Below are 26,669 nucleotides of genomic sequence, written 5' to 3'. Positions count from 1 at the left end.
TGAAGTCACATTTTTTTCCGTCTTTTTTTGTCGCGAGATTAATGACTGCCCCCCCCCCCTCCGCGAGAGGAGACATCGCAGGAAAACGTCTCGGGTCCCGACGAGACGTTCCTCCTCCACGTAAAGAGCACCCACCGCACGTTCCCACGTGGCCGGCAATAGAGATGTTCGTCAGTTGGAAGTCAACTACATTTTACAATTCTCAACATCACTGGTGGCAGGGATGAGACTATCAACTCTGCTCTACTTGAGCCCCCTAATTTATCACGGGCAGCCTGCAATCTGGATTCGAACCTAGACTCTCAGTGGTGCTGGCCCAGTTGTTTTGGCACGGCCAATACGAATCACCAGAGCAGAGAAAGACACATCGGATGCAAGGCTTGAGCCAGCCCCGGCATTCAGCGTTGCTGGCTCGGAGTCTCTGACATGGCCATTATGAAGCCCTCTAAACAGAGAGGCACCTAGGGCTTGAACCCAGGCCCTCTGCGGGGACAGCTCGGCGTGTCATACACCGGGCCACCCGGCCGCCGCTCAATCTCACGGCGACGGCGGCGAGGTTGCAGGCGAGTGGCTCTCCGCGCCGAGCGTGCCCCCCACGTGCTCACAGGGCCGCTTGCCCTCTCGCTCGCCCCCCGCCCCCCAGCGAGGCTTTAGCAGGGCAAACGGAAACACGGCCGGGCAAATAAAAATAAACATTTCCAGTCTGCGTGCTGCATCAACCGCATTCTTCTGCCGCTTGGGCAGAGATTTATGGCTCGTTGTGAGCCCACTCGGACGCATGCGAGTTTGGCCCTGGCCCCGTCTGATGTGAGAGCTCTCTTACTCTCGACACTCGCTGCCCTCCTCCCACCAGCCCCGTCTGTCTTCCATCATGTCCACTTAATGCTCTAAAATGTTTAGGGTTATGCGCAGAGCGAGAATATTATGACATCTCTCTTCCACAGCTGCCCATTAATAATGTCGATACCGTATCTCTCTCTTTGCAAAAGCTTCGCCCGGTCTTAACGGCTCACTTTAAGCCGTGCCTCCCCCACCCCCCAATACTTTGGGGATGTTTGATCGGTTTCATGAGTGAGTGATTTCACGTGTGGGTGCAGACCGGAGTGCCCGGAGAAAACTCATCCACGCATGAGATACGAGAGCAGCACTCAGCAAACGAACAGAACGGCTTGCCGCTACCTCCGTGCGCGCACGCCGAGGCGTACCTCCGATCGCACCTCTCGCATGCCCGGGGTGGGTTTGGGGGGGGGGGGCAAGGGTCTGAACGGGGCGACGTGGCTCTGGAGTTTGTTCAAGTACCTCGTGACGTGGCCGCGGTTACGAGCAGGATTTACGAGCCACGGACCACTTTTATTGCGGAGCCGCTGCCTGCAGCTCCGCACCGCCACAGAGCGCGCGCAGGCGGGCACCGCTCGCACTCTGCCTCGGGTGGAATTCTCGGGGTTTCCGTTTCTAGCGAACGCGCCTGGCCTCTCTCTCTCCCATTGCTTCCCCTCGCTGCGCTGAGATGCAGCGAGCGGCGAAATTCTCAGCATCCGTCCATCCGTCGTCACGTGCGTGCGTGCGGGCGTGGATATGCGGACTAGTGCCGAATCAAAAATCAAAGTTGGCTAATGTTCGTGGCACAGGATAACGGTACCGGTCCTGGGCCACTCATTCTTAAGCGAGCACCGGGTGGGGTGTGTAACCATCGACGGTGGGGAGACAAAGGCGGTTGGGCGTGACGCCTGCCACACCGCCCGACTCGTGCGCCCCCGTACCGGCCTTCGTAGGCTCTCGCTAATGCCACTTGGCCCCGACAGCCCGCCGCGTGGAGGCTCCGCCGGGGACCTTTGCCTCGTCTGTCTCACCGAGCGGCGGGGGGTTCCGCGTGGAGGGGGCACGTGGGGCGCCACCGCCGGTGATCGCCGTTGAGAGGGGTACCTGTTCCTCGGTCCTTTGAATTTCACAACTTTATTATTTTCCTTTTTGTTGTTAAATTATTGTTTTTTGACTGCATGATCATTTTTTTTAACAACTTGGGTACGGGTCCCCTGAAAACAAATCCAGCTCCGTAACTTTAGTCTATGAACGCAACGGTCACGTAAATAAACATCGGGGACAAAACGCAACGGCGAACGTGAACTCCGGCGAGAGAGGCCTTGCGTCGCACTGCGATTGCTGTGCGGCCTGGGTTGGCGTGGACCACTTGCAGGTGGCAGACGTGTAGCGCCACCCCAGCCCACCTGTCAACAGTCACCTGGTCTGCGCCCCAGTCACCCCCTTCACCTCGAACACACCCAAGCACTCAAGCCCACCGCACAGTTGCACTCCACCCCTGCCTAATCCCTCAACACAAGCCCTGCACACAGCCCAGCCACCCTTGGAACAAGCCATCGTTCACCCCAGGCATGTTCCCTCTTGTCCACACCCAGTCGCCCCCTCCCCAGCCCATACCTGCAAGCTTCCAACCCGCCCCAAGCCCCCTACTCCCCAAAGGTTACCCTGCTCCCAGCACTCGTCTCATCCCCAATGCTAAGACGCCAGCTCGGCAGTGTGTGTAGTGCGCGCGTGTGTGTGCACGTGTGTGTGTGTAGTGCGTGTGTGTGTGCACGTGCGTGTGTGTAGTGCATGTGTGTGTGTGCACGTGCGTGTGTGTGCGTGCACGTGCGTCCACCCGTATTTACCTCCCAGGCCGAGTTTTTGAATCGCATCGTCACGCATACCGCGTACGCAAACGCGCACACCGACCCCACGCGCGCGCACACACACGTACGGGTGCGGGCGCGCGCCCCCTCGCACGTACATATACGCGCGCACAACAGAGGCGCACTTGTGTGGAGACAGGTCCTTCTGTTGTAATCAGATCGGCCCTCGGTGCGTGCCGTCCCCCGACTCGCGGTAAACTTACACCGCGGCACACGGAGCCAGGCCGCACGGCCCACACTGCGCCAATTGTGCGCCGCCGCGGCGAGCGAGAGGAGAGTGAGAGGAGGAGGGAGAGGGCACGGACTGCTACCCTCCTCTCTCTCTCTCCCTCACGCCGGCCGCTGCCACCGCCCCCCTTCTCCGCTGCTGCCACTCGGTCGGTTCGGCCTCGCGGGAGTGCTTCGTGCGTGGAGCGTGACGAGGGTAACGGCGGTGCTGGCGGCGGGGGCCGCAGTTGTCTCCCGCGCGGCGCACCGCCGGCGCTGACCCCGGCGAGCACCGCACGTCGCGCCGAGATTCCACTTATTTTTCTCGGCAAACTCCAATTTGAGCGATTCCATCATTTGTTTAGCGTGCTACAAGATTGCCCCGGCATATTGTAATGGGTAAATTGTGCAGTAATTGCACCCGTAGCAAAATTGGACTGACATTTGGAGGTGAAAGGAAGTGGAAATTGATATGCCCCTTTTCTCCCAGGAATTGATTAAATGTTGTGCTCCTGATAAACATGCTGCGGAACAATGCTAGTCTTGTGCAAGAATCTCCGTTCGCACAGCATCGCGAATGCTCCTGTAGCGCAAGCAGACAGACTGCGGCTCCTGCTGCAGCAGAGCACGGCAATGCAGGCCGTGGCGGGCTGTGCTTCTTCGGGGGTTTGGCCGTGCGACGTGCGAGAGGCCACGCAGACGGGCAACGTGAGAGCCCACTGGCCGGGCGGCCACAAGCGGTGTTCTCGGGGCACCCGGTCCGCTAATCGTTCCACGACTGTGACGCCGGCCAAATAGCAGCCGGCTATGTGGCCGGGAGGGAGGGGCCGATGTTGAGGATGTTGGGTCAGTCACGCTCTTGAAAGTGTCAGTTGAGTCGTAATCGTGGTGGCTTTTTTCTCTCCACTTTAATAGGCTGCACTGGGAGTTAAGTAATTGGTCCTAACTGACGCGCTTTAGCAAATAACGCTCACTCAAATTGACAATGCGTACGCGCGGTGGCTGGAACGATATCCTCCCAACAGCTGCGACGACCTTATGACCTGCGAGGGATTAAATGCACGGGAGGGCGCCCTGCGCGGCCTGCATAATCTCAGCGCACCTCCTCCTTCTTTCCTTCGACTTTGCCAGCTGCACCAAGTTTATTTGTGTTTGCCGGTTGTCCTCATCCTCCTCCTCTGTGTTTACATCTTCATGTGGGGATTAGTCTGCCCCCTTTCCTGAGCCACGCTTACACGAAGCCTCGAGCACTTCTTGACAGACACATTTAATAAATGTCAGGGCGTCCTCTGCAGAATAATGTTTTGTAGCCATGACCTCGGCAACAAAGCTGCTTTTGCGGATAATTTCCCCAGACCCGGCGTGACCCTCGAGACTCGCTCTCCGCGTGACGGCTTGATAGCGTTGACACGGCGCGTTAGCGCCTGCAGGTACGAACGTCGCGTTATTAAGATAGCGCGCTCGTGATTATAATCCGCGCTTTTCATCACGGCGGCCTGCGTTCGTTTCCCGGCACGGGAAGCAATTTCCTCCTCTCCTCGTACAAATGGAGGCGGCCGCCCTCGCGTGGACCCTCACGTGGCTTCAGTAAAGGGTTTGATGTATCGATTGATCAATTGGACGGGGATGAGAGGCACCCGCTGTGCCTCAGTGGCGAGCACTGAACCTCTTGGGCCGGGTCGAGCTGATGAATGCGCCAGCAGTCAGGTGCTCGCCGCCGTCTCTTCCCACTTGGGGGGGGAATGAACGACCCCGAGGTTTTGTAAACACCGGCGCAAGCCACCGCCGCCATGCGCGCGCCGAGTTTATCCGGTTGTGGGTAGGCCCAGATCTTGTGCACGCGCGAATAATAAGGGAAGGAATTTGTCCACATTGCAGAATTGTTCGCGCCGCGCCCTTGTTGCACAACAGTACGGATTTGGTACAGATGGCATCGCCTACGCCCAGAGATAAAATTTAAAATTTAAATCTTCCGAGCCGAACATTCTCACCAGTGACTCAGACGCCGCGGCGAAGCCGGGTCTGTGTTTGTGCTGGCCACGCGGCACCCTCGCTTCACGGGGCAGAGGAATGCTCGGAAAAAAAGGTCGGAGGAAGCCCATCTGGATTCGTAAGCAGCAGCGAGACACCTTCGCTGACCCAATTTGGTGGCGAAAACGCGGCCGTCAACTATTACGCGCAGGAGCTGATCGATGCCCGCGTCTTCCAATTAAACTCAAAGTGCCATTTGGCACGTACGGCGCATCCCTCGCCATCAAGTCTCCAGTTAACACAATAACCTCGCTGACATTAGTTCACGTGTTTACCGGGCTCTCGTGGAAGTGGGTGGGGCCGTGACACCGTCTGCTGTTGGGACTTTTGCCAGATATGATTTAATTTTGCGATTACTCGCTCCTACGAGGGAAAATCCCAGCGGCACGTGAGGGGATTCAGAATAAAATGACGAGGGGGGTTCATCAGGGCAAGTTGGGTTGGGGGGAGGTGGGGGGGGGGGAGGTGGGGGGCTATCGACGATTAAGTCCCCCCCCCACCCCGCGGAAGCGAAGACACCCACAGGGGGCGTTCGCTTTGCAAGTCAAGGCCGCCAGCAGCAGCATCGAGCTTGCCGGAGCCCTCGGAGGGGAGAGTTCCTCGCGTGGAGACGACACGAGAGGGGTGGTCTTCCGCTCGCTCCCACGGTGCCTTCGGTGCGGCGTTCGGCGTATGGGAAACCCAGAGTCACGTGGAAACAATTCCGAGCTAATTATACACGCGATGAGGGAAAGCTTCCGTGATGCTTTTAGAGCCAAAAAATAAGGAGCCACTGTTCGTGAGTGTGCGGCAACGGCAGACTGAGCTACGTGGCCCAGGAACCCGGCTGCCAAGTGTCTGGGTTAAAATCTCTTCCCCGATCAAGCCAACATGATTTATATTTAAACTGGAGACAAAGATATATGGCGGTGGGGCTAAAGGTTATTTTAATTTGGCGGAGGAACAGACACTTTGCGTGTTTCTTGGCCGCAACCTGCCAAGACGACGACGGCGAGGAGGAGGAGGATGATGATGAGGGATTTCGCTACTGAAATTGGCCGTGATTTTACCACGGGGTCACCGGCTCTGTAGAATACTCAGTGCGGTGCAGTCTCGTACAATGGATCTCCTTTATGTATCACCGGGTGGCAGCCCATTGTTGAAGCGAGAAAAATCCCCTTCGCTAGGAAGAACGGCGAACAAATGCATAGCAGCTCTCCACTAATACAGCCTCGCAGTGAGATGGCGAAGGTGAAGATGATGATGGCGATGATGATGATGCTGCTTATGAGGATGATGATGACCACCGTTTACGCATGCATCTGTGGAACGAGGGGGGGGGGCGAGGCAAGAGAGATTGTGATGTCTGATCGAGGCTGCAGCCTCTGGGCTCCGGCTCCTCATCCAGATTTAATTTTGACAGCGAGAGCCATCGCTTGCAGCTTTCAGGGAAATTGTGGCCGCGGCTGGGGAGAGCTGCTGCACGGAAACGTTTCTGAGGTTTATTGAACGCAACGTGCAGCTGCTGCACGGTGCTGCTGCAGTGTTGTGCTGCTGCTGTGTCCTACTGTTGCTGTGTGCTGTTGCTGCTGCTGCTGGTGGCGGGGCTGGTGGTCGAACTCCCAAGGTCACCCCTGCGCTGTTTAATGTCGCCGATTGTTGTCAAATTAATGCAACGAGATTTCACCTTGTTTGCTATCGATATTTTCGGTGTTGCGAGCCGCTCGCCGCATCAATATTATGGCCATTAGCGGCGATGATGCATCTTGTTACACGTTGCCCTGTTGTTATTAATGACAAGCGCCGGTGTTGGCGGTTCGGCTGTGTGGTTCCTCCGGGGTGTTCGGCTAACATGTCGCATCTACGACTAGCACGGTTGGCTACGTACGGTGCAAAATAAGTTTAACATAAATCTTGACTTTAAAATTTCGTGACTGCAGGAATTCATATTCTTTGGGTCTTTCGGTAAAGTCACACAGGTTCAAATGAATAAAAATAAAATGAACAAAAAACTACGATCTTTCGATCACAACACAAGCGATCGTCATCAGGAGGAAAAAATAGGGGTAACGCTGCTGAGGCAGACTGTTTAAAAGGTGTAAGATGGGTGTAGCCAAAGGTCATAAACGACCCCAAGGGATGTTTATGACCTTTGGGCTACACCCGTTTTATAACCTTTGGGCTACACCCATTTTAAACCTTTAAAACAGTCTGCCTCGGCAGCTTTCCCCCTATTTTTTCCTCCTGATGACGATCACTTGTGTTGTGATCGCATGGTAGTTTTTTGTTTATTTTATTTTTTTCATTTGAACCTATGTGACTTTACCGAAAGACCCAAAGAATAAGTTTAGCATAGTACGTACGTCTCAAACCTGCGGCAGCCGAATGTCCACGCCCCCACGCCGTCGCTCTTCTCTCCGAGCATGCTGCTGCCCACTGCTGCCCCAGGCAGATGCCAGCGGATGACATCATCTTACACCCAGATGTCACGAGCGCTTATGAATACCGTGATTTACTGCCAACCTCAAGACTAACTCAGACGCCACGTGGGTGAGTGTAATTAAAGCCCGATGGACAAACAGAGCCTTTGTTTGTGACCAGGTGAGAGCCAACTTAGCCCACTGGGTCCACTGAGACCACAGGTCGCTCTTTCCAAGGGAGACCTGGGTTACAAAAATAAAAGCGAGCAGCAAGCTACTGAGAGAAATAAAAAAAATCGTGGCAGCCCAAACCCTGCGACCTACTTTAGCAACGCCTGCACGGTTGCGTTACCCGCGAACGCGCGATAGAGACGGTAATTGATTGCCGCGCCAGCGCTGTTATCGCGTTTCCACGTTACCTTGCTTCGAAGGCCGCGCTGACACGAAGTGCCCCCGGCGCTCACGCGGCCGGTCCCTGGCGGTGGAAGGGGCTGCCCGTGGCACCGCAAACGCCCGAAGGTGTCGCGGTGACCTCGGCGCTTAGCCACACGACCTGCGGAGCTGCAGACCTGACCAGCGGTGCGGGGGGCGGTTGATGGAATTGAAACACATCTTGAATCCGGAATGTCCGGGGCCTCCAATTCTCGCGGTCTCTGAGAGTCGGGGCGCCCCTAGAATCGAGGGCCCCTGAGAGTTGAGTCCTGAAGTCGTCGGTGGGCCCTCTCGTGCCGCAGGCCGATAAACTAGGCCGCCTCGGTCCATCGTGGCCTCTTCTCTGATGGATTATCGTCAGGTGTTTGTACGACGAGAGGAGGGGGGTTCGGCACAAAGGCCAATGGTGGAGCCTCCATTGGGATTCCTTTGCACGCGAGATTAGCGCCGATTGGCCGGTGGTTTGTGCGACAGTGCTGGGATGAGACGACGTGAGAACAGACACCACGGGCAGAATATACCGGAGCCGTTATATCAAGCGGGTGAAGTGAGATGGAGCTGTGGCGCAGTGGTGAGCGCACTGCTCTAACAAACTTGAAAATCTGTGCTTGACTTGCTTGCTCACGATAGACGTATTGTGCCATGCGGCTTGAGAATAAATTAATGAACAAATGCCACATGTCAGAATGGTGCAACAGACGAGGCTGTGCATAACGAGATAAACGATACAAATTTACAAATTACACTTCGGTCAAGAACTGAATCCTGACTCCCATATCCTGAAAATGTATTATAACACAGCGGAGAGGCAGAATGATTCCCCACATCATCATTCAGTAAATTATACAAAATAAACAAACGGACAGTACGCCTATAAAGAAAGAACGCGGTCACAATATGACACCCAGTGTGGCAATGGACGTGAGAGGCTCACCGATGTATGTGCCGAGCCGCCAGCAAAGTGTGGGATCCCCACTTCAGTATCTCTAGCCCCTGGGCTGACGGGCAGCCTCCTTGGCCCCGGCTCTTGGGTTGTGAAATGTTTTGTTTGTCCACGAAAGCCCTCACTTAATGAGGAGTCTCAAGATGCGTTTCTCCACATTTTCTACGAGCGTGCCGCAATGGGTCGGTCAATTCCTTTCACGACTACCGCACATTGCCGTGTGCGAGGAGACCAGAGACGCCGATTATAAAATCCACGTGTTTGAGATGGGGAGGGGGGGAGGTAAAACGCCATGTAGTTGGGACAACGGCCTACTTGCTGTACTGCCACGCCATTGGGTTCATCACAGTGGCCTTGCCCCTCGAGCATCATCTGCTCACGATGTGCTTTGCGGCCGCCCTTGGAGTCGCGAGTGCGTGCGCGTGCGCACAGCCGGTGAAACCCCAACAGGCACCAAATGCAAGCTTCAGCATTTCTGAGAAATTTTGGCTGACGTACAGTGTACTCTGTGCATACTGAGAAGAACAAAAATCACAAGCCGAGAGACTTATAAAAAAAAGAGAAGGTGCGAAAAGATTGAAATATGTGAACGAGAGCTAGAGAGAAGGTGGTGGTGGCCACCGCTGGGAGTAATGGAGACAGCGAGCGATCTCAGCGGGGGTTGAGCGGGTGCGCGGTTCCTCTGTAAGGGAGCATCGTCTGTCCGTCTTATCCGTAAGGACACGGACGCACAGACGCACGGATGGAGGGAGGGATAGACACCCCCCGGGCATCTCGGCGCGTTTTTGAAAAATTAGAAAAGGTAAAATAACACGCGGCGGGACGGCCCGGACTGGCGTGCGTGCGTGCGCACCCCCGAGTGGATGCCAACAGTGGAGCAGCTCCTCTGATTCCACTCACCTCCCAGAGACACAGCTCGGTCTGTTTTGCCTCGAGCTTTTAAAATGTATTCTTATTTTGCTAATAGTAGACACGCAGGTTTATCCAACCGCGGTAAATTGCCGGGCAGATGCGCGCTTCTTTCAACGCGAAAATGGCAATGAGATTTTCGCCACCTCTTTTTTTTTTAACTGTACGTGTCACCACCGACTCATCACTCCCAGGTCATCGGCAAAGCCAGATGAGCAGCACCGTCCCCAGCTGCTTGTTAAGCCCAATAAATCTCTCACCTCCGGTGTGATGTCTCCTTCATGTGTGCCAACACCGAGACTCTCTCTCTCTCTCTCTTGGCTGTCTGTCACTTGTCACGTGGCAGCTGCTGATGAGACTGGCCACACGTCTTCCACTGCTTTCCTCTTCTGATCTTGGTGATCACTTCCTGCATACCTACGTGCGTCTCGTTTGGCTCCATGACTCCGTCAATCCGACTCTTCTCGTTCATTCCGCACGGCAGGACGAGGCCACCGATGGCCATCCGATGGCCGCCATTCCTGTTACGCTTTCAGAACAGAGACGACTCACCAGTCTCCTACCGGCCTAGATATATTCCTCGTGGCCTAATTTTTAGCCCTGAGGCCAGCAGAATTCAGCTGCTGCTGCTGTGGGGGGTTCTTAAAATTCCCATCACCGTGCGGCACCCAACTCTCGCCCGCCGTGGCGCTCATTGTGCACGTGGGGAGGTGTGGCGATTGCTTCACACCTAGAACATGGCCCGAGATGCAGGCTCAGGGTGAGAAGTGGCAATAAATAAGATTCCCTTCTCTCCGTAATCCCCCCCCCTCCCCCCAAGAAGGAGGGGGCGGGGGGGGGCAATGTGTACACGCTCACCCTGACCTCCAGATCACCCGGCTCACAGCTGCCCGGAAGGAGGGTGGCTCAGCTCGGGTTAGCGGGAGCCGCGCGTGGATTTTCTGAACAAAACGATGCAGTTACCGAGCCCGGCCCTCATCGGCGCCACCTTAACAACGTAATTCGGGGCCGCGGCAACAACGCAAAATGACTCCTCCGACAGGCGAACGAATCATAACCGACGCTTCACAATTACCAAATATCTACCGCGGCCTACTCGCGCCGTGTGCTTTGCCGGCTTAATCGTTTCTGTTGTGATGCTGCGCCTGTCGCCGTGTTTGAGCCGTTCGAGCCGCGGGTCCCACAGTGCCCCACATCCGTCTCAGGTGGGACAGGGAACGCAAGTGCGACCGGACAAACACCGGGAGCGGTAGGCTCACACTCGGGCTCGGGGTCAGTGCGAGTCGTGGATAATTGGCTGTGGAGGGAGCTACTCGTGAAGCCGTGTCAGAGGTCGCTCGCCCAAATGGTCTCTGCAACGAGAGCAATGGCCGCAAGCGTCCCTTTATTTTGGCGAAGCGCCACATCGCAGGCACGCCGGATTCTCGCCGCGGACGACACGGAGACGCGGCATGGGCGTTGAACGCTTCAGAGGGGACGCAATATGTTTTTTCACCTCCACGTCCGTAACGTCGAGAGACATTAATTGAGAAAAGAACTTAACTCTGATTCGGCGGGAGTCGGGGGTCACGCTTCTCCGTCAAGTTTCGGTCTCATCAATCCATCACGGCGGTTTAGCATGCGCCATTGCTCACACTAATGCACTGACCCTGGTAATAATTATAAATTACATGAACGTGTGCACGTCTGACACGCCGCCCGACCCATCGGCTGGAGCGGTAATTAATGACAGCGGCGGCGGTTGCCGTACGCCACCGTGCGGCGCTCGTGCCAGGCCGTGTGCGCTTGGGGTCCGCAGGGAGCGGCGGTGTTTTGCTGGTGCGCGGTCGTTGGGTGGACCCAGGTGTTACGGGTTTACCAGTCAGGGCAACGGACGGGGCTGCCAGGCACACCACCTGCACTCCCAACCGTGCCAACTTTTGCCGGTCGCTTACTTTATTAATTTAGCCGTTGATCGCCATGCCGCGATCGCTGCTCCTCCACCTCCCCGTTGCCGTTGAAGAGCGGCCGCCACCACCTGCCCAGTGGCATCTGCTGCGAGCATCCTCGACGCGCCATCACGGTGTGCCGTGGCGGCGGCGACGGCGGCGCCGTTGGCGCGCGGTGCCAACGTGGTCGCCGCTGGGTGGCGGAGGAGGGCGGTGGAGCTCGCCATCGTGCGACTTGATTATTTGAAGCTGTCGTACAAAATAACGCTGCCTCCAGTCAGATATTGCTTTTTGTAGATCGCGATTGGTAATGATGGAAGTGTCAATGGGTGCGCCCGAACCAGGGCTTAATTTCAGCCGGACCTGTCCGGGGACAGTGACCCTGACATAAATATTTACGCATGCAGCACATCGCATCCAGGATACTTCTCGCTGCTGGTAGAGGCCGCTAGTCACCTAACTTGAACGATATTAAATTACGGATCGTGTTGGGGTCAGCGAGTTGGTTAAGGCAGACGATTTGGTGACGGCGCGATATTTTTTCACATCGGCGGTATTTTTTCAAGCGTCGCCCACCGTGGCAGTGGAGCGTTGCGAACGGCACGCGGACGAGCAGGTCTGAGAGCCGAATCACGTCCTGCCGGTGCTCGCCCCGCCACGGCTTCTCCCAGAGCCCCCCTCTCCACCAGAGCCCCCCTCTCCACCAGAGCCCCCCTCCACCAGAGCCCCCCTCCACCAGAGCCCCTCTCCACCAGAGCCCCCCTCCCCCAGAGCCCCCCTCCACCAGAGCCACCCTCCCCCAGAGCCCCCCTCCACCAGAGCCCCCCTCCCCCAGAGCCCCCCTCCACCAGAGCCCCCCTCCACCAGAGCCCCCCTCCACCAGAGCCCCCCTCCACCAGAGCCCCCCTCCACCAGAGCCCCTCTCCACCAGAGCCGCTATCTCCCAGAGAGCCACTTCAGAAGATAAAAGAGAGAAATCGCAAATCTCCCTCCCATCATTCCACTCTGTCTGCACGTGCAAGGAATTGCCACGTAGGAGGCCACGGGGGTTAACTGCGGCCTTTAATCTGAGGGTTCCTGCTGGTCGCGGGTGCAGCGCTAGGTGGTGATTCTTTTTGTATTGTGGCCGAGGCTCGGCCATTATGGAAAGGAGACGGCTGTGGCCATTTTCGATGGCGTGCCATGAATTATGCAGAAAATTTGTTAGGGAGGTTAGAGGCCACGTGCCGAATTATGCCACAGAGGAACGGCGGTGGCTGCCAGAGAAATGTGGAAAATATAACCCCTGGAAAGTTACATTGCTCTCTTTATTAATACATTTAAAATATTTCACCGGGACAGGCGGTCGCTCACACAAGATGACATCATCTCGTCGAAAACAGAGCCATGAGTCTAGACATGAGCCACTCGGTGAGAAGTTGTCCACACATGGAGATGTGGGTCATGAGCCAGACATGGAGATGTGGGTCATGAGCCAGACGTGAGCCACAGAGCGAGCCGTGCAGTAATCCGGCCAGGTGCGGCGGTCAAGACGCACGATCACAAATAATGCCGCCAATATTAGCTGGCTCATAATTTACTACATCAGCGAGGGGCAGGGGATCCAGTGGGTGGGGTGGGGGTGTGGGGCACGTGCCAGCCCCCCACCACCCGTCCCCCGGAGGGCACCATTGTAACGAAGCCGAGTCCTAGCGGGGCTGCCACGTTGTTGGAGTCACGTCAAACCGAATAACGGCGCACTCCACGCCGCGCCGCGCAGCCCACAGGAAAGAAATTAGGCCAAGCACAATTACAGAGATTGGATCTGACGTGGTCCGAGTCGAGCAGGGAGTGCGTGGCAGTGGTGGCGGGAGGGAGGGAAAAGCTGTTTTTATCGGTAATGACCTCTTGGACTCTGTAGCTGCAGAAAGTCTGGCCCGGTTTTATTTTCTCCCCCCGCAAAGTTTTTAGAACGCAAAGGAGATTACGGTGAAGATGAATAATGTGCTGGGAAACCGAGCGCCATCCCGCATCGCGACTCGCAGCCGAGAAGATGCAGAAAGCCGCGGCAGTGACCCGGTTAACGCTGTTATCCCGCGCTTACGCGGGAATGCAAACGCGAGGCTCGTGCCGATGGCCGTAGTGATGAAGATCGGTGAGAATAGGTTGGGACACGGGAGGAGGTGATTGGCAGCTGATTTGATGAATGACAGGCTCCAAACTTGACAGCATTAGGGATTCATTAGCGACCCCACCGTCCTGTAAACGACTACGGCGAGGCACCGTTACTTGGACGATCGAACTCGAAAGCCGCCGGGGCGACGCGGGACCACTTTGCGGAAACTCGGTTACGCCAGACGAAGCTTCGGGCTGCGCGGTGTCTCTGGGGATTGTCGCAGTGAGAGAGAGGGAGAGAGAGGGAGAGAGAGGGAGAGAGAGGTGCAAATACAGCAGCAGCAGCAGCGCGGCGTTTGAAGGGCCCATCTGAAATGTGTTGTCTCTACACATTTAGGTGTAACGGGGCAATATAAAAACACACTGCAGTGTACGTTTCCGTCACCCGTCAGCCGGTGTTATTCCACCGTTATATTTGTTTCTCTCTCTTTCCCCACTCACGTGAGGTCTGTGTTGTTGGAATATTGCTGCCGATATGTTTGTCTTGGACCGGCGAGGTTCAGTGTGAGGGTGAAGACAAAGGCGCAGCCCCGAAACTCTTGCTCACGCCACCGCTGTTGGTGAAGGGTCTCCACTAGAGGGGTATTTGGACTACCTATTCCACGTCGGCCAGCTGCTTTGGAAGAGATGGGAGTTATGCACACTTTACTCCGTCACACGCGACCTGCCGATCTTATAACTGTGGTGCACCCGTTCATGCGGCGAGGTGGGCAGAGGCAGCATGGGCGATTTAAGAAACTTGCCACGCCGGGAGACTGAACCGGTGGCCACGGCATTACAAGTCCGTTGAGCCGACCATCGCACCATGGCAGCGTCCGTAAACTTAGTGTACGAGCGAGTAATCTGGGGCATCTTAGGCGGAACCTCTCTCTCTCTCGGCCTGGCGACGTCACAATAAAATTGCCTCTCATTATCGCATGCAAACGTGGCCTGAAACCCAATCTCCCAATGTCTGTTTCTCGGAAAAAGAGTTCCAAGTGGCTGAGCTTGAAAAAGGGGGCCGCGAGTTCCCAGAGTTTCACAGGGTAATTCCTGCGTCGCGCTACGCCCTGCAGAATTCCACACCGATTAAATCACTGGGCCGGACTAAAAGAAAATACATTGCTAAACAAAAATAAACGAGCGCAGTGACAAATGCGGAGTGGCCACGGCCAGCGGAAGAACACCGCCATGTACGTCCACGCAGTTCGGCAGTCGACCCGCGAGACGGCCCACGCCACGGGGAGGGGAACGTGGCAGCGAGGCCGTGCCACACAGACGAGGAGGATTCAGCTCCTAGCACCCCCCCTCGCTCACACACAGCCCTCTAGCCCATAACCCCGAACTCATAGCCACAGGAACCATAGCTCCTAGCGCGTAGCTCTTTAGTTGCTTGCTACATATACGCATAGTTTTCGAACCCCCTGTTCCATAGCTCTGTAGCCCGCAACCGTCGAGCCGCCTAGGCCTGAGTCCCCCAAACCCCTCGCACCCTGGCCACGTTCTCCTTTATAAAGCTCTCCAGCCCAACCCCTAACCCTTCATAGCCTAACCCCTAACCCTCGAGCACCCCCTAACCTCATCAATACCCCCTTAGCCCCGAGCCCTGCCACATCCTGCCACGTGCGCCCCAGGCAGGCCCTGTCAGGGTGGGCTCCGTGTCGGGATTTGTGTCAGGCCGACACAGGAGCCAGGATTTCTCTGCGGCCGCTGCTCGCCGAGAGCACGGGAGCCGCGGTTTTCCAGCGCGCACGCCACTCGCCCGCCGCTGCTCCTCGGTGTGGACTCAAACCTGTATACAGCCAGCTCAGAGGCCTTGCTTTTGCAAGGGGTAGACCCAGGGAATTTGTCGCACGCCAAGTGGAATCGTTTTCTCGGTGGAGATCGAGCGAGGGGCCATATGGCTCAGCGGTGGGGTGCAGGCGGCTCGCAAACGAGAATTTTGCGAGTTCAAACCGTCAGCCAATCGTCTCCCTGGGGTCGGTAAAGTGCGTACCGCTTTGTGGGGGAAGTCAAAAGCGCCCATCCTATGGAATGACTCACCCACGCCATAGGAATGAAGAATTCACATCGTTGTGAAAATATTCGCAGAGTAGCCAATTTGAAACGATGTCCAGTCTGCGTCTGACAAAAAAACTCATTATTTTCTTTTAAGTGCAAACTATGCAGCAGTCAACTGAATGCCCGATTCTGGGAAACATTCTTGGAAATTAAATACTTTGTCGCTGCGTGAAAAAGAGTGGAAAATATATATAAATATATAAATATATGTAAATATATAAATATATGTAAATATATAAATATATGTAAATATATTAATATATTGCCAACGCCAGGGCTGAACAAATGCAGGTAACCGTTACGAGCGTACAAAGGGGTATTTGTCGAGGCGCCATTCTCTCTCCGTGCTGCGGCCGCCTCTCTCCTCACGCCGCTGCTGCCCCCCTCGCACGCGGCAGGGAAACGTCGCCACCACTGCCGCCATATGGGGTGGGGGTAGGAGGGGAGGTATTTTCACGATTCATAATCAAGGTTTTTGGGTTAGATCGCGTTATTATAAATGTGTCGCAACCCTCCACCACCCGACACGGCCAATCGGTAAAAAAAGTGTCACGTTAACAAAACGCCAATTAGTTACTTTTTCATTCCACCGGTGTGTTTGAAGAGTGACTCCACAACATTTCAAATTTGAGGACGACGTTTCGCTGGTAATTACATCCAACATCTTTGGGCGATTTGCAAATGGCATCAAATGTGGGCTCATTTGATGCTTTCTAGAGGGCACTTGGGAAATATTCCCGTGTGTTTTAATAAATCTAGATTGTTTTAATAAGGCGAACGTTTATGCAGAGTCGAGTGGCGCTTTGCTGGTCAGTGCCGTGAAGAGTTCCCGCGGCCATCGGTCCAGCAGCTGTCGGAGGCCGAGCTCTCGTGGCCGCGGCAGCTGCCAGGGGTCGAGTTCTTTCACCGCCCCCTGCGACACCGGATTTGCTCGGTCGTTTCCCCCCAGACACATTAAGGGCCTGTTGTGTTCAGTGAACTCATGCCGCAATCACTCCTAACAGCTACCACAACCACCACCACCGTAGGCACCACCACCACCCACTGCCTCTCTTCCCATCCAACCCCACAGGACATCATCCAGTCCGATACTCGGCTCCTCGGATGCAAAGCCGTTTGTACGATTTGCCGATATATGCGGCGCCTTAGAGCTCGCCGTTTTGTTTTCATCTTTGACAGCCCGCGCACAAACTGACAGCAGAAATGAGCAACACGTGCTCCAAGGGGTTGAAGTGATCGGGTCGTGCGGGCGCCTTCCATTTCGGGAATCCGACCATCCTGGCGCTGCACGGCAGACAAGCAGCCCCTCCTGGCGCAACCACAGACGTGGTCCGTCGAGCCAAACCGCTGTGGGGAACGGCGCCTGCCTGGGAGCGTCGCATGGCCGCATTAACTGCGACGTTGATCTTGACTCGGCACGATTCGGACGAAGCCAACATTTAATCGCATTAATCGCCACATTGCTCCTGACTCGTAGCCAAAGTCGGCGGAATGTCCGCACAAGCCTGCATATGTTTTGATTCTCATATTTAAGCCGAGCATACGAGGGCTCGGGGAGAGTTGTGCTAATGAGGGGTGTGGTGGCGGTGGTGGCGGTTGCCGGAAAACGCAAAGTGCCCAACCGCGCTCGCTCTCTGTGCTGTGCCTCGAATAATCGACGCTCTTCTGTGATTCGCAAAGAGCATACGAAGTAAGAAGCGGGCCCTTACTTCCCTTTTCGCGCTCACGGCTTCACATCCCCCGGCGTCCGCGTGCACCTCGGCCATCCTTCCCCCCTCGCGAGTGCGAACTCGCGGGCGAAACACCCTGGGACCCCGGCACACGGCTCCACGTCCGTCACCTGCTCCTCAATTGGGCCCTCTGCGTCTTCGTTACGGAGCGGCATCGCGGGATAGCTCCGCTCCGCTGAGGAGGGCCGAGGGCGTTCGAGTTGCGGCACGTTGCAAAGCGGCCCTTCCTGAGATCGCCGGCCGCACCCTTCACGCCGAACCCGAGCCAGCACCGGCGGCGTGCGGTAGTTCCGGTCGCCTCCTTCGTATTTCCACCTCCTGCCGCCAAAGCTCGCTGCAGCCGCTGAAAGCGACACGCAGAGGGGGGCAGCGCGAAAGCGCAGGGGGGGGGGGAGGGGGGGGCTTCTCCGATTATCGCACGGTTGGCTATGTACAGTGCGAAAGAAGTTCAACATACGTATGTGCAATCGAACCGACGGATGATTTTTGTCAAGCGTGGGTTTTTGCACCGCACATTTAGATCGTGCCGAATTCCCGTGGGGCGCAGTAACGACGGGTTGGAGAGGGGTGGGGGGGATCTGCCGGTGAAGCGTTAACGTGGCTGCAGCGCTGCAGATTTACATCGCGCTCACGTGGCCCGCATCTCTTTAGGGGAAATGAAATATTACCATGCCGCTGCCAATCTCTACCGTCCCATTTAGGCTCTGTTTGACCTCCTGGCAGTCGGACAAATTGTGGCCCCATTTTGCAGAGGCGGTGTTGGGAGGCGAGGGAATTGAGGGCTGCACGGAGTGGGGTAATAAAGCGTTCTGTTTTAAATAAGGCTCCACGCTTCTTATTTTTTTTCCTCCCACGGAGCTCCAGCATGTGTCATGAAATTTACAAGCCCATTATATCGGCTGAAAATGTACCGTGGTAACTCACTGGGTTTATTTTTATTTAAATGGATTTTCTTCGGTGTATCGTGAGTCTGCAAATCTTTATGGACATTTTTTCGAAAGCGAGCGGTGGAGTTATCTTTAAAACGGAGCTGCCGCTAACAACTCATATTAGCATTATTATTTTTGTGGGACGAAGGCCAGACCTTGCCAATAGGTAGTTTCGTTGATGCGTTATTTCACGCGCGTTTCCTTAGAAGCTGAGAACATTTGCTCCTGCTGCTGCATCGTAGCCACCTGCTGCCACGAAGCATGCAGTGAGCCACACAGTGAGCCATTATGAGCCACACAGCCACCGTGACCTCAAATCGAACCACAAGTTACACAGTAAGCCACACAGAACCACGAGGCAGCAGTGAGCCAAGAGCCACAGTGAGCCACATGGTGAGCCGCACGGTAATCCACACGGCAAGCAGCCTACCTCAGCCTGGTGGACGTCCGCGTTGGAAGTTGCTCGCTCTGTGCCGAGGCCTGGCCTCCCGAACGCGACTCGAGTGCTTCGCACGCAGAGCGAGCGCTGAGCAGGATAGACGACCGCTCTTAGCTCTGCACGATCACTGTACAAACCGCCAGTCAATCACGTTTACTCAAATGTATTCGATGGTACCCTAACAAAAGAAGACCGTGATGCAGTTTTTCGGGGAACTGCATCACGCACGAAGGGCCCCGGGTGCTTTCTGTACGCGTTTTTGCGCGTCGCTCCAAACGCAAAACTGCGGCACAAACCTCGGTCGCGTCCTCCCCCCTGCGACAGCACCGCGCGCCGAAGCGGTAGTCGCGCCGCGGCCCGCGAGGACGGAGAGAGGCGAGTTTGACGCTGCGCAGATCGTTCCCTAAACTGCGGGGCAGTCTCTCTCCATCCACGCCTCGTCCTGTCCGTTCTCTCTCCGTCCACGCCTTGTCCTGTCAGCACGGCTCTGGAGACAGCACATCGTCTTAGTGATGATGATTATTTTGTATTATTTCTGTTTTACTTGAACCGCGCCGGTCATAAACCCAGGAAATAACCACACTGGAGAACTAATGGCCCTGGAAGATTAGGCAGAGCTTCAGGGAATACGTTAGCAGCGGTGGGAACCCACAGGCCAAGAGGCATCTCGCCACCACCACCACCACCATTACTGGTGCCCTGTAACAGGATAATAACGCACATTACATGAACACTTTAGGCACTGGAACTTTTGGAAAGTGAGAGTGGAAGAGGCAAAACATTAACACTAATGCTTTTCTCTGTTATGAGCCAATGTGCATGACAATAGCGGTGAGGTCTTTATGGCGTGGAACATTAGGATGTTTGCGTGTGTGTGTGTACAGAAACTATTGAATGTTTTTTTATGGTTTCCGATAATTATGTTGCTTCCCGGAGAGCTGGCATGCGGTTTTGTCAGGAATCCAGACATTTGAAATCCGGCCTTCATTTGTGACCAACATCAGCCTCAACACCGCCCGCTGTGGTCATGCATTTCACATTCCCCGCTTCTCCCGCGCCCCCGTTTTTTTGTTATTTTGTCGACGGGATTTCAATAACGAGCTCGCCCATTAACGAGCCGCTCCCCTCGGTGAGCGCGACGCGAGGCTCGTCGCGACTCCGCCCCAGCGGCGCCGCACAGCAACAGCAGGGGAAACACGCTTCCCGACGCCACGCGTGGCCCAGTGTTCCCCCGGGGCTTTGAAGGTGGTGGGGGCAGCAGGGAATTACACGAGCTTTCCTTGTCCTCTCTCTCACATCAGACTCTGACGGTTTTAGGGCACCCTTCTCGCCGGAGCGCCGCAGTTCACACGCGAGCACGTGGACGAGTGTGCGGATGAACGCGCGGACGGGCGCTTAACGAACCGCAGCTTACGACGTTGCCTGCCCCGATTCCTCAGCGCTGTCCCTGCTGAATGCTACGGAGTTGGCACGCCAGACTTGTCCCGGTATGCCGACTGTGCTGTAGGGAAAAGAAGGAGGAACGTCCGCTGGAAACTCCCTGCATCGTGCGGCATAACGTTGCAAGGCGTCGAGAAATGATCACAGGGAATTGCATCAGCTCTGAAGTGGCTCGAACGTGACTGCTGTGAGACACGAGGCGTTCTCCTTTGTTCCGCCAAGAGCACTCATCGCATTTTGAGCGTCAAACCGAGTAAATGCAATACGGACAATTTTTTCTTCTTCAATTATGGTACAGACCCACACTGGCTTCAGGGTCCGCTAACAGAGATGACAGCCATCCCATTTGATTGCTCGAACACGAGAGAGGCGTTGAGCGGTGACCTGAGTTGAAACCACCAATGTTCCACAATCAACTCGCTGCACTCGAGAACTTGGTTTTAATCAGAGGTAGCTTAACCCCGACTGGAAGACAGGCTCTGCAGCGGTGCAGTGGAATCACCGAATAACTCCGCAGTCTAAACGCCGAGCAGCGTCTTCCTTGGCACGGCGTTAAACTGACAATGCACAGTTTAACAGAACATTGGCAACCATTTCACCAAAATCGTCTTTCACGGAAACATGTTCTACACACAATATTAACTCCCATCTCAACCAGAACCATCGAATGCTTTGGCTGCGTGGCAGTCTCGGGCCTTTTTGTTTCCCTTTCTCTCACCCGACCTCATGAGTTTCGGCCAAAATGTCCACTGATGGATCGGCTGTCATCACACATGCGATGAAACCAAGCTGCTGATCTGGCGCCAGCGGGCCTCGCTGGTCACTGCCCCCCCCGCCGCCCCCTCCGTGAGTGATTTCTCAAAGACGGAGACCGAGGCCAACTTGCCGGCTGTACAGTTGCGGGACTCACCCCACTGCCTGGCGCAACGGGAAGGCGACACCGCAATTGTACGGCCGCCACTTGCATCCACAGGCCAGACCCAGACAGTTTGATTTTCAGTCAGCCTTGGTCAATGATCAAAACTGTGCAGTTTACTGCAAACAAGACTCGGTACAATCCTGGTGACCAACAGATGTTGGTACAAATCCATTTCTGCCACTCAAACCCAGATGCCAATTCCTAGTCTGTCCGGATCAAACCCACACAGGTGGCAACCCCAGATATCCTGCGGATATACTGACCCCTGTCTCGGGAACGTGGATATTCCACAAGCGATAGATGGGGACCAGCCTAGTGGCCGTGACAATGCCGTCCATCGCCTTCTGCCAACTCTTCGAAGTCTGTCGGCGATAGACTCAACGCCCTTGCAGCAGGGGGATTCGGGGCGACATCGCGAATCGGATCGGGGTACAAGCGTCAAGTTTAACCTTGCGGTGTGAGTATAGCGCCTCTGGTGGCTGTGCCGGGGTCACGTGAACCAATTCCATGCAGCTTATACAAATGTAAAATAACGGATTCTATCCGTCACGCGCCGCCGTCGACATTATCCTGGAACCAAAGCCTTTGGTGAAGGTGTGGGGAGGGGGGGGGATGTTCCCTTCTCACCCACAGTGAGCCACCTGCTTGGTATGAAGCACCTCGCCCCACTACCTCGCGTTTGTATTTGGTTGGGGGGTGGGGGAGTACATCAGGATTTTCTGAAATAGAAGCGGCACAGCAGGAAATTAATTTAATTTCTGATGATAAAAAATAACCCCGAGGCGCAACGGCGGGACCCTCCCCCCCCCCCCGCCCCGCCCCCCTTCCACGACGCCGCGGATTCAAAGCGAGCGGGGCGCGTCGAGCGCTCGCTGCGCCGCTGTCGACGCACGGGCGTCCGAGCGGTGCGAACCTGCAAAGCGAATATATAAACGCGTTTTGCGCGTTGCAGGAATTGACACGCGACGTCCGATACCTGCATTTGTAAACTGCGTCATTGGCGAATCGAAATGAGTGCAGCCGCGGTGGCGCACGCCGTGGCAGCGTGGGTGGGCACGGAGCCCCCCACCCCGCCGCCTCTCCCTAGGCCAGAGCCTGGGCCCCTCCGAGCTCGCGGGGGCCCCGCACGGTTGCGCCGCCTGCACGCCCGCCCGCCCGCCCGTCCGTCCGCTCGCTCGTTTAGCCGGGCTGCCACTGGTTTCCCTCTCGGTACGCCGTTTGGCAAAACCGCCTTTGTCGAGCGGCCAAGGTGCCCTGTGCCAGGCCGAGAGGATGGTGCGTGTCTGCCCCGTTGTCCAAATCCGTTTCTGAGCAGCCGGGGCCCGGTGGTAGTAGCCGAGGGTTCGGCGGGGCGTGCGGAGAATTGCAAAACTCGTAAAGCTGCTTAGCTTCGAGGTGATTAGGAGATGGCAGTACAGCAAGTTGGCTTGATCAGCTCGGCAGTGCGGCGCTTTTGATTGTTGTCTCTGCAGGCTGCGTGGAGGTCTCGCGTGCGCGTGTGTTCTTTGTCTTAGTGCGTGGGTGTGTGTGTAGGTGTGTACGCATGTTCCCCACGCGACGTACGCATCGCTGATTTCAATTAAGATTGAAAATCTTGGGGTTTTCCTCCTCACAATTCCCCCCATGTGCCAAACCCTCATTAATATAATTGGCCAACGTAGGTTCCTCCTTCTGAGACTTTCCTGGATAAATAACTAACAGATGACATTTGCTATGATCTTTAGTAGCATCGTTCCCACTCAGTCCATTACACGGCACCATATTCTCCAGATTATGTGAGCAGATTCGGTAAATGAATAAACTATTGACACCAGGCATCGGTTCGGGGTTGCGTCTTACTCTCCGGAACGATTCCTCCAGTCTAAATAAAAATTACGATTCTGATAAACCGCAGAATCCGGTATCGGCACACGGCGCCACCTGCCCAAGCGCACTCGCGGCTCGCCGGCGTCAGCTCGCACAGCATCTGACCCCCCCCCCCCGCTATCTGCCTGTCTGCCCCTCCCGGCCCCCCACAGATGCAGCAGCTGTTCTACGAGAACTACGAGCACCACCACAAGGGCTACATCCACGACCTGCACAAGAGCAAGATGCGCGCCGCCATCACGCTGCACCCCAACAAGCAGCCCGCCTACCAGCACCGGCTGCACTCGCAGCTGCTGGCGCTGCGCATCTCCGAGCTGCGCCAGCGCACGCTGCAGCTGCACCGCGACGCGGCGCTGGCCGCGAAGTTGGCGGCGAGCGAGGCCGCCGGCGGCGCCGTCGGCGCGGCGGAGCCACCGCGGCGCGAGGACCGGCGGCTTGGCGCGCCGCCCACGTTCATGCGGTTCGCGCCGCTCTCGCGCGACCAGGTGCTGGAGTGGGACTTCCTGACGGGCCGCCTGCAGCACAGCGCGGCAGACGGGGCTCCGCCGCGCCGCTCCCTCGGCATGGCCATGAGGCTGGCGCTCGATGACATCATCATGAGGGTGCGTGCGGTCGTGCGTGAGTGCTCGCCCGTGACCCCGGCGTTTTGGCGACGCGGGGATGGGAGCGGGGCCTGTAGACGAGGGTGCCAGGCGCCACTCCCCCTGCCCACAGTGACGTTTCTGGGGAAATTACTCCGGCTTTGTGTTTACAACACACGGTGTGACTTTTTTTGGGAAAAAGTACAACTAGAATTCCTGGCCGGGAGGATGTTCCAATTACTCAACTTTTGTTTTTGTCGACATTTTGTCCTTTTTGTCTACTCGGGCCATCCATCAACATTAAAATAATAATCTATTTTGTTTTACTCAGAAAAACCTCACCGTTTTGCAGGAAGGTCCTGCTTCAGGACGTTGGTGAAATAATTGCAAGGAGTACCGATAAAGACCCCGTCACGCACAGACAGGAATGACGCTCAAAGCTCTGCATAGACAGGGATATGTCACCAACTTGCTGTACTGCACAGACATCTCTTGTTTACCTGTCAATCAAACAAGTTTGGTAGTTTCACTAATATACGCGATCCATCAACCGCTGAATGATAGGCGTGCACCAACAAAGCCAGATCATCATCAACCCAATCTTCTTGGATGTCGCGTGTCTACCGTACAGCAGCAGTCTCAAGACCTGGCGGTGGAGGAGAACGCTAGGAGGTGCGGTGGTTTCAACGGCTTCGGCGATGATATCTCGACCTTAATCTTGATCTTCTCCTCCAATCCCCACTGTGACCCCTTGGACCCCACCCCCACCCCAACCCTGACCCCCCCCCCCCCAGGTGATGGAGATGATCAATGCCAACTCGCACGCGCGCGGGCGCGTCATCGACTACAAGGAGCTGCAGTACGGCTACTCCCGCGTCAACCCCGTGTCCGGCGCCGAGTACGTGCTCGATCTGCTGCTGCTCTACAAGAAGTACGCCGGCAAGAAGATGACGGTGCCCGTGCGGCGCCACGCCTACCTCCAGCAGAGCTTCCTACGCGCCGAGTCCCACGAGGCCGAGGAGATCCGCGACCCCGAGGCGCTCGCGCTCAGCGTCGACCGCTCAGCCAACAGCAAAGGCGGCGCCTTGATCCGGGGTTCCCTCTCCATCTTTTCAAACCCACTCAAGATGTTCGTGCCGTTTCGGGTATTCAACCGCGGTGGCGGGAAAGGGGGCGGCGGTAACGGGGGCGGCGGTAACGGGGGTGACGGCGGTGACGGCGGAGACGGCGGAGACGGAGAGGCCGCCGGGCCCTGGCAGGCCGAGGGCAAAGTTCACGTGCTGGTGCCGCTCATGGGACGCCTCGGGATCTTCAAGCGCTTCATGGACAGCTTCGAGCACACGTGCCTGCGCTCGGGGCAGAACGTCAAGTTGCTCGTGCTCCTCTTCGACGAACAGCCGCGCACGGGGCCCTCGCCGGCCGCGGCGGCGGCCGAGGCGGCATCCGGGGCGGCGGCCAGCTCGGCCGGGACGTCCGAGCGCCACCGGGACGTCCTGCGCCGGTACCAGCGGCGCCACCCGCGGGCGGAGTTGGAGATCCGGCGCATGCCGGGCCCCTTCTCGCGCGGCGTGGCGCTCGAGGAGGGCGCGTCGCTCTTCTCCAACGACACGCTGCTGCTCTTCTGCGACGTCGACCTCGTGTTCACGGCCGACTTCCTGCACCGCTGCCGTGCCAACACCGTGCAGGGCGCGTCGGCCTACTTCCCCGTCGTGTACAGCGAGTACAACCCGCGCTTCGCACGCGGCGAGCCCGGCGGCGAGCCGCCGGCCGCGGCGGAGGGAGACCCGTCGGGCCACTTCGCGCTGAGCCGCAGGGGCGGTTTCTGGCGCGAGTACGGCTACGGCATCACGTGCATCTACCGCGGCGACCTGGCGGCGGCGGGCGGCTTCGACACGTCGATCCGCGGCTGGGGCCTGGAGGACGTGGACCTGTTCTCGCGCGTGCTGCACGCCAAGCTGGCCCCCTTCCGCAGCCAGGAGCCCGGCGTGGTGCACGTGCACCACCCGGTGGCGTGCGACCCCGCGCTGCCGCCGCACCAGCTGCGCATGTGCCTGGGCTCGCGTGCCTCCGCCTACGCGGACGGGCGCCAGCTCGCCGAGCTGTGGCTGCGGCGGAGGCCCGGCGTTCCGCGAGCGACGATCGGCGCTGGGGAGGCGCCCCGGAACCGGACAGACGTGTCGTAGCGGAGAGTCGATCCGGACGAGGGGACGCCGTCGGGGTTTGTACCGACTAAGGGGGTGGGCGGGGGGCGGCTGGCCTCACCCCCCCTCCCCCTTGCCGAACGAAACGAATCCTGGAGCTCAGAAATAGAAGCTCCGCTCGCTGCACTCTGACCTCCGCGGAGGAGCCGCCGCGGGGACTAAACGATCGAGGGGGAGAACCGAGCGGGAACTGCACACAAGGTCCAGCATCCAGTTAAAAAGGCTTACCTCATTCCGTAATTTTATTGACGTTTTAGTAGTTCTATGGTAAGTCAGAAACTCTTGTTGTGCTTAGGTTTTGTTCTTTTTGCCTCCATCCTCAGACGTCTGTGAATAAAAGTGTCTTGGGGGACGGAGCCTCCATAAGTTAACAGTGCGTTACAAAACCACTTATAAAGCAATGGTTTTTAGAAGGAAGGAAAATAATTGCGAATTATTTTTTGGAGTTTGCCTCTCCGACTCGAGCTCCCGCCACAAGCGAGCGACACCGTGGCTGGGCACCGCTGCCTCGGGGTCATTGTTTTGGGTCGGATTGGGGGCAAAGGAAGGATGGGGGGGGAGCAGAGGGCTCACACGGGAGGAGCGAGCGGCACTACAGCGAAGACTCGGGATGTAACGACTCATCGCCAACTCCGCGATCGGACTCATTCCTCACCATTATTCGATTCACAAATTTCTCTTTTTTTCCTCTCCCCCTTGTGATGCTTCTGGTATCCACAATGGGACGAAGCCAAGTCGCCAGCGGTCGTGTGACACGACACACGAGTTGGGAGTGATCGACACGAACGCCCGCGATTAAGCGCATCTATATTTATCGAGCCTAAAAAACCGATT

General features: G+C 56.6%; 1 protein-coding gene across 1 annotated transcript in view; it reads left to right on the top strand.

Moving 5' to 3' along the window:
- CHSY1 (chondroitin sulfate synthase 1) overlaps positions 1-26,206 on the top strand; it is a 77,006-nt gene extending 50,800 nt beyond the window's left edge. Inside the window, exons 2-3 of the mRNA XM_078592608.1 lie at positions 23,206-23,655; positions 24,429-26,206. Coding sequence (XP_078448734.1) covers positions 23,206-23,655; positions 24,429-25,817 — 1,839 coding nt within the window. The 3' untranslated portion in view covers positions 25,818-26,206. The remainder of the gene's footprint in view (positions 1-23,205; positions 23,656-24,428) is intronic.
- The last annotated feature ends 463 nt before the right edge of the window (positions 26,207-26,669 follow it).

Source organism: Lampetra planeri, chromosome 3, assembly GCF_965212315.1.
Source record: "Lampetra planeri chromosome 3, kcLamPlan1.2.h2, whole genome shotgun sequence".
In the NCBI taxonomy this organism is placed as follows: domain Eukaryota; kingdom Metazoa; phylum Chordata; class Hyperoartia; order Petromyzontiformes; family Petromyzontidae; genus Lampetra; species Lampetra planeri.
The sequence above is the reverse complement of the archived record's forward strand: the minus strand, read 5'-3'. Positions and strand labels throughout refer to the sequence as shown.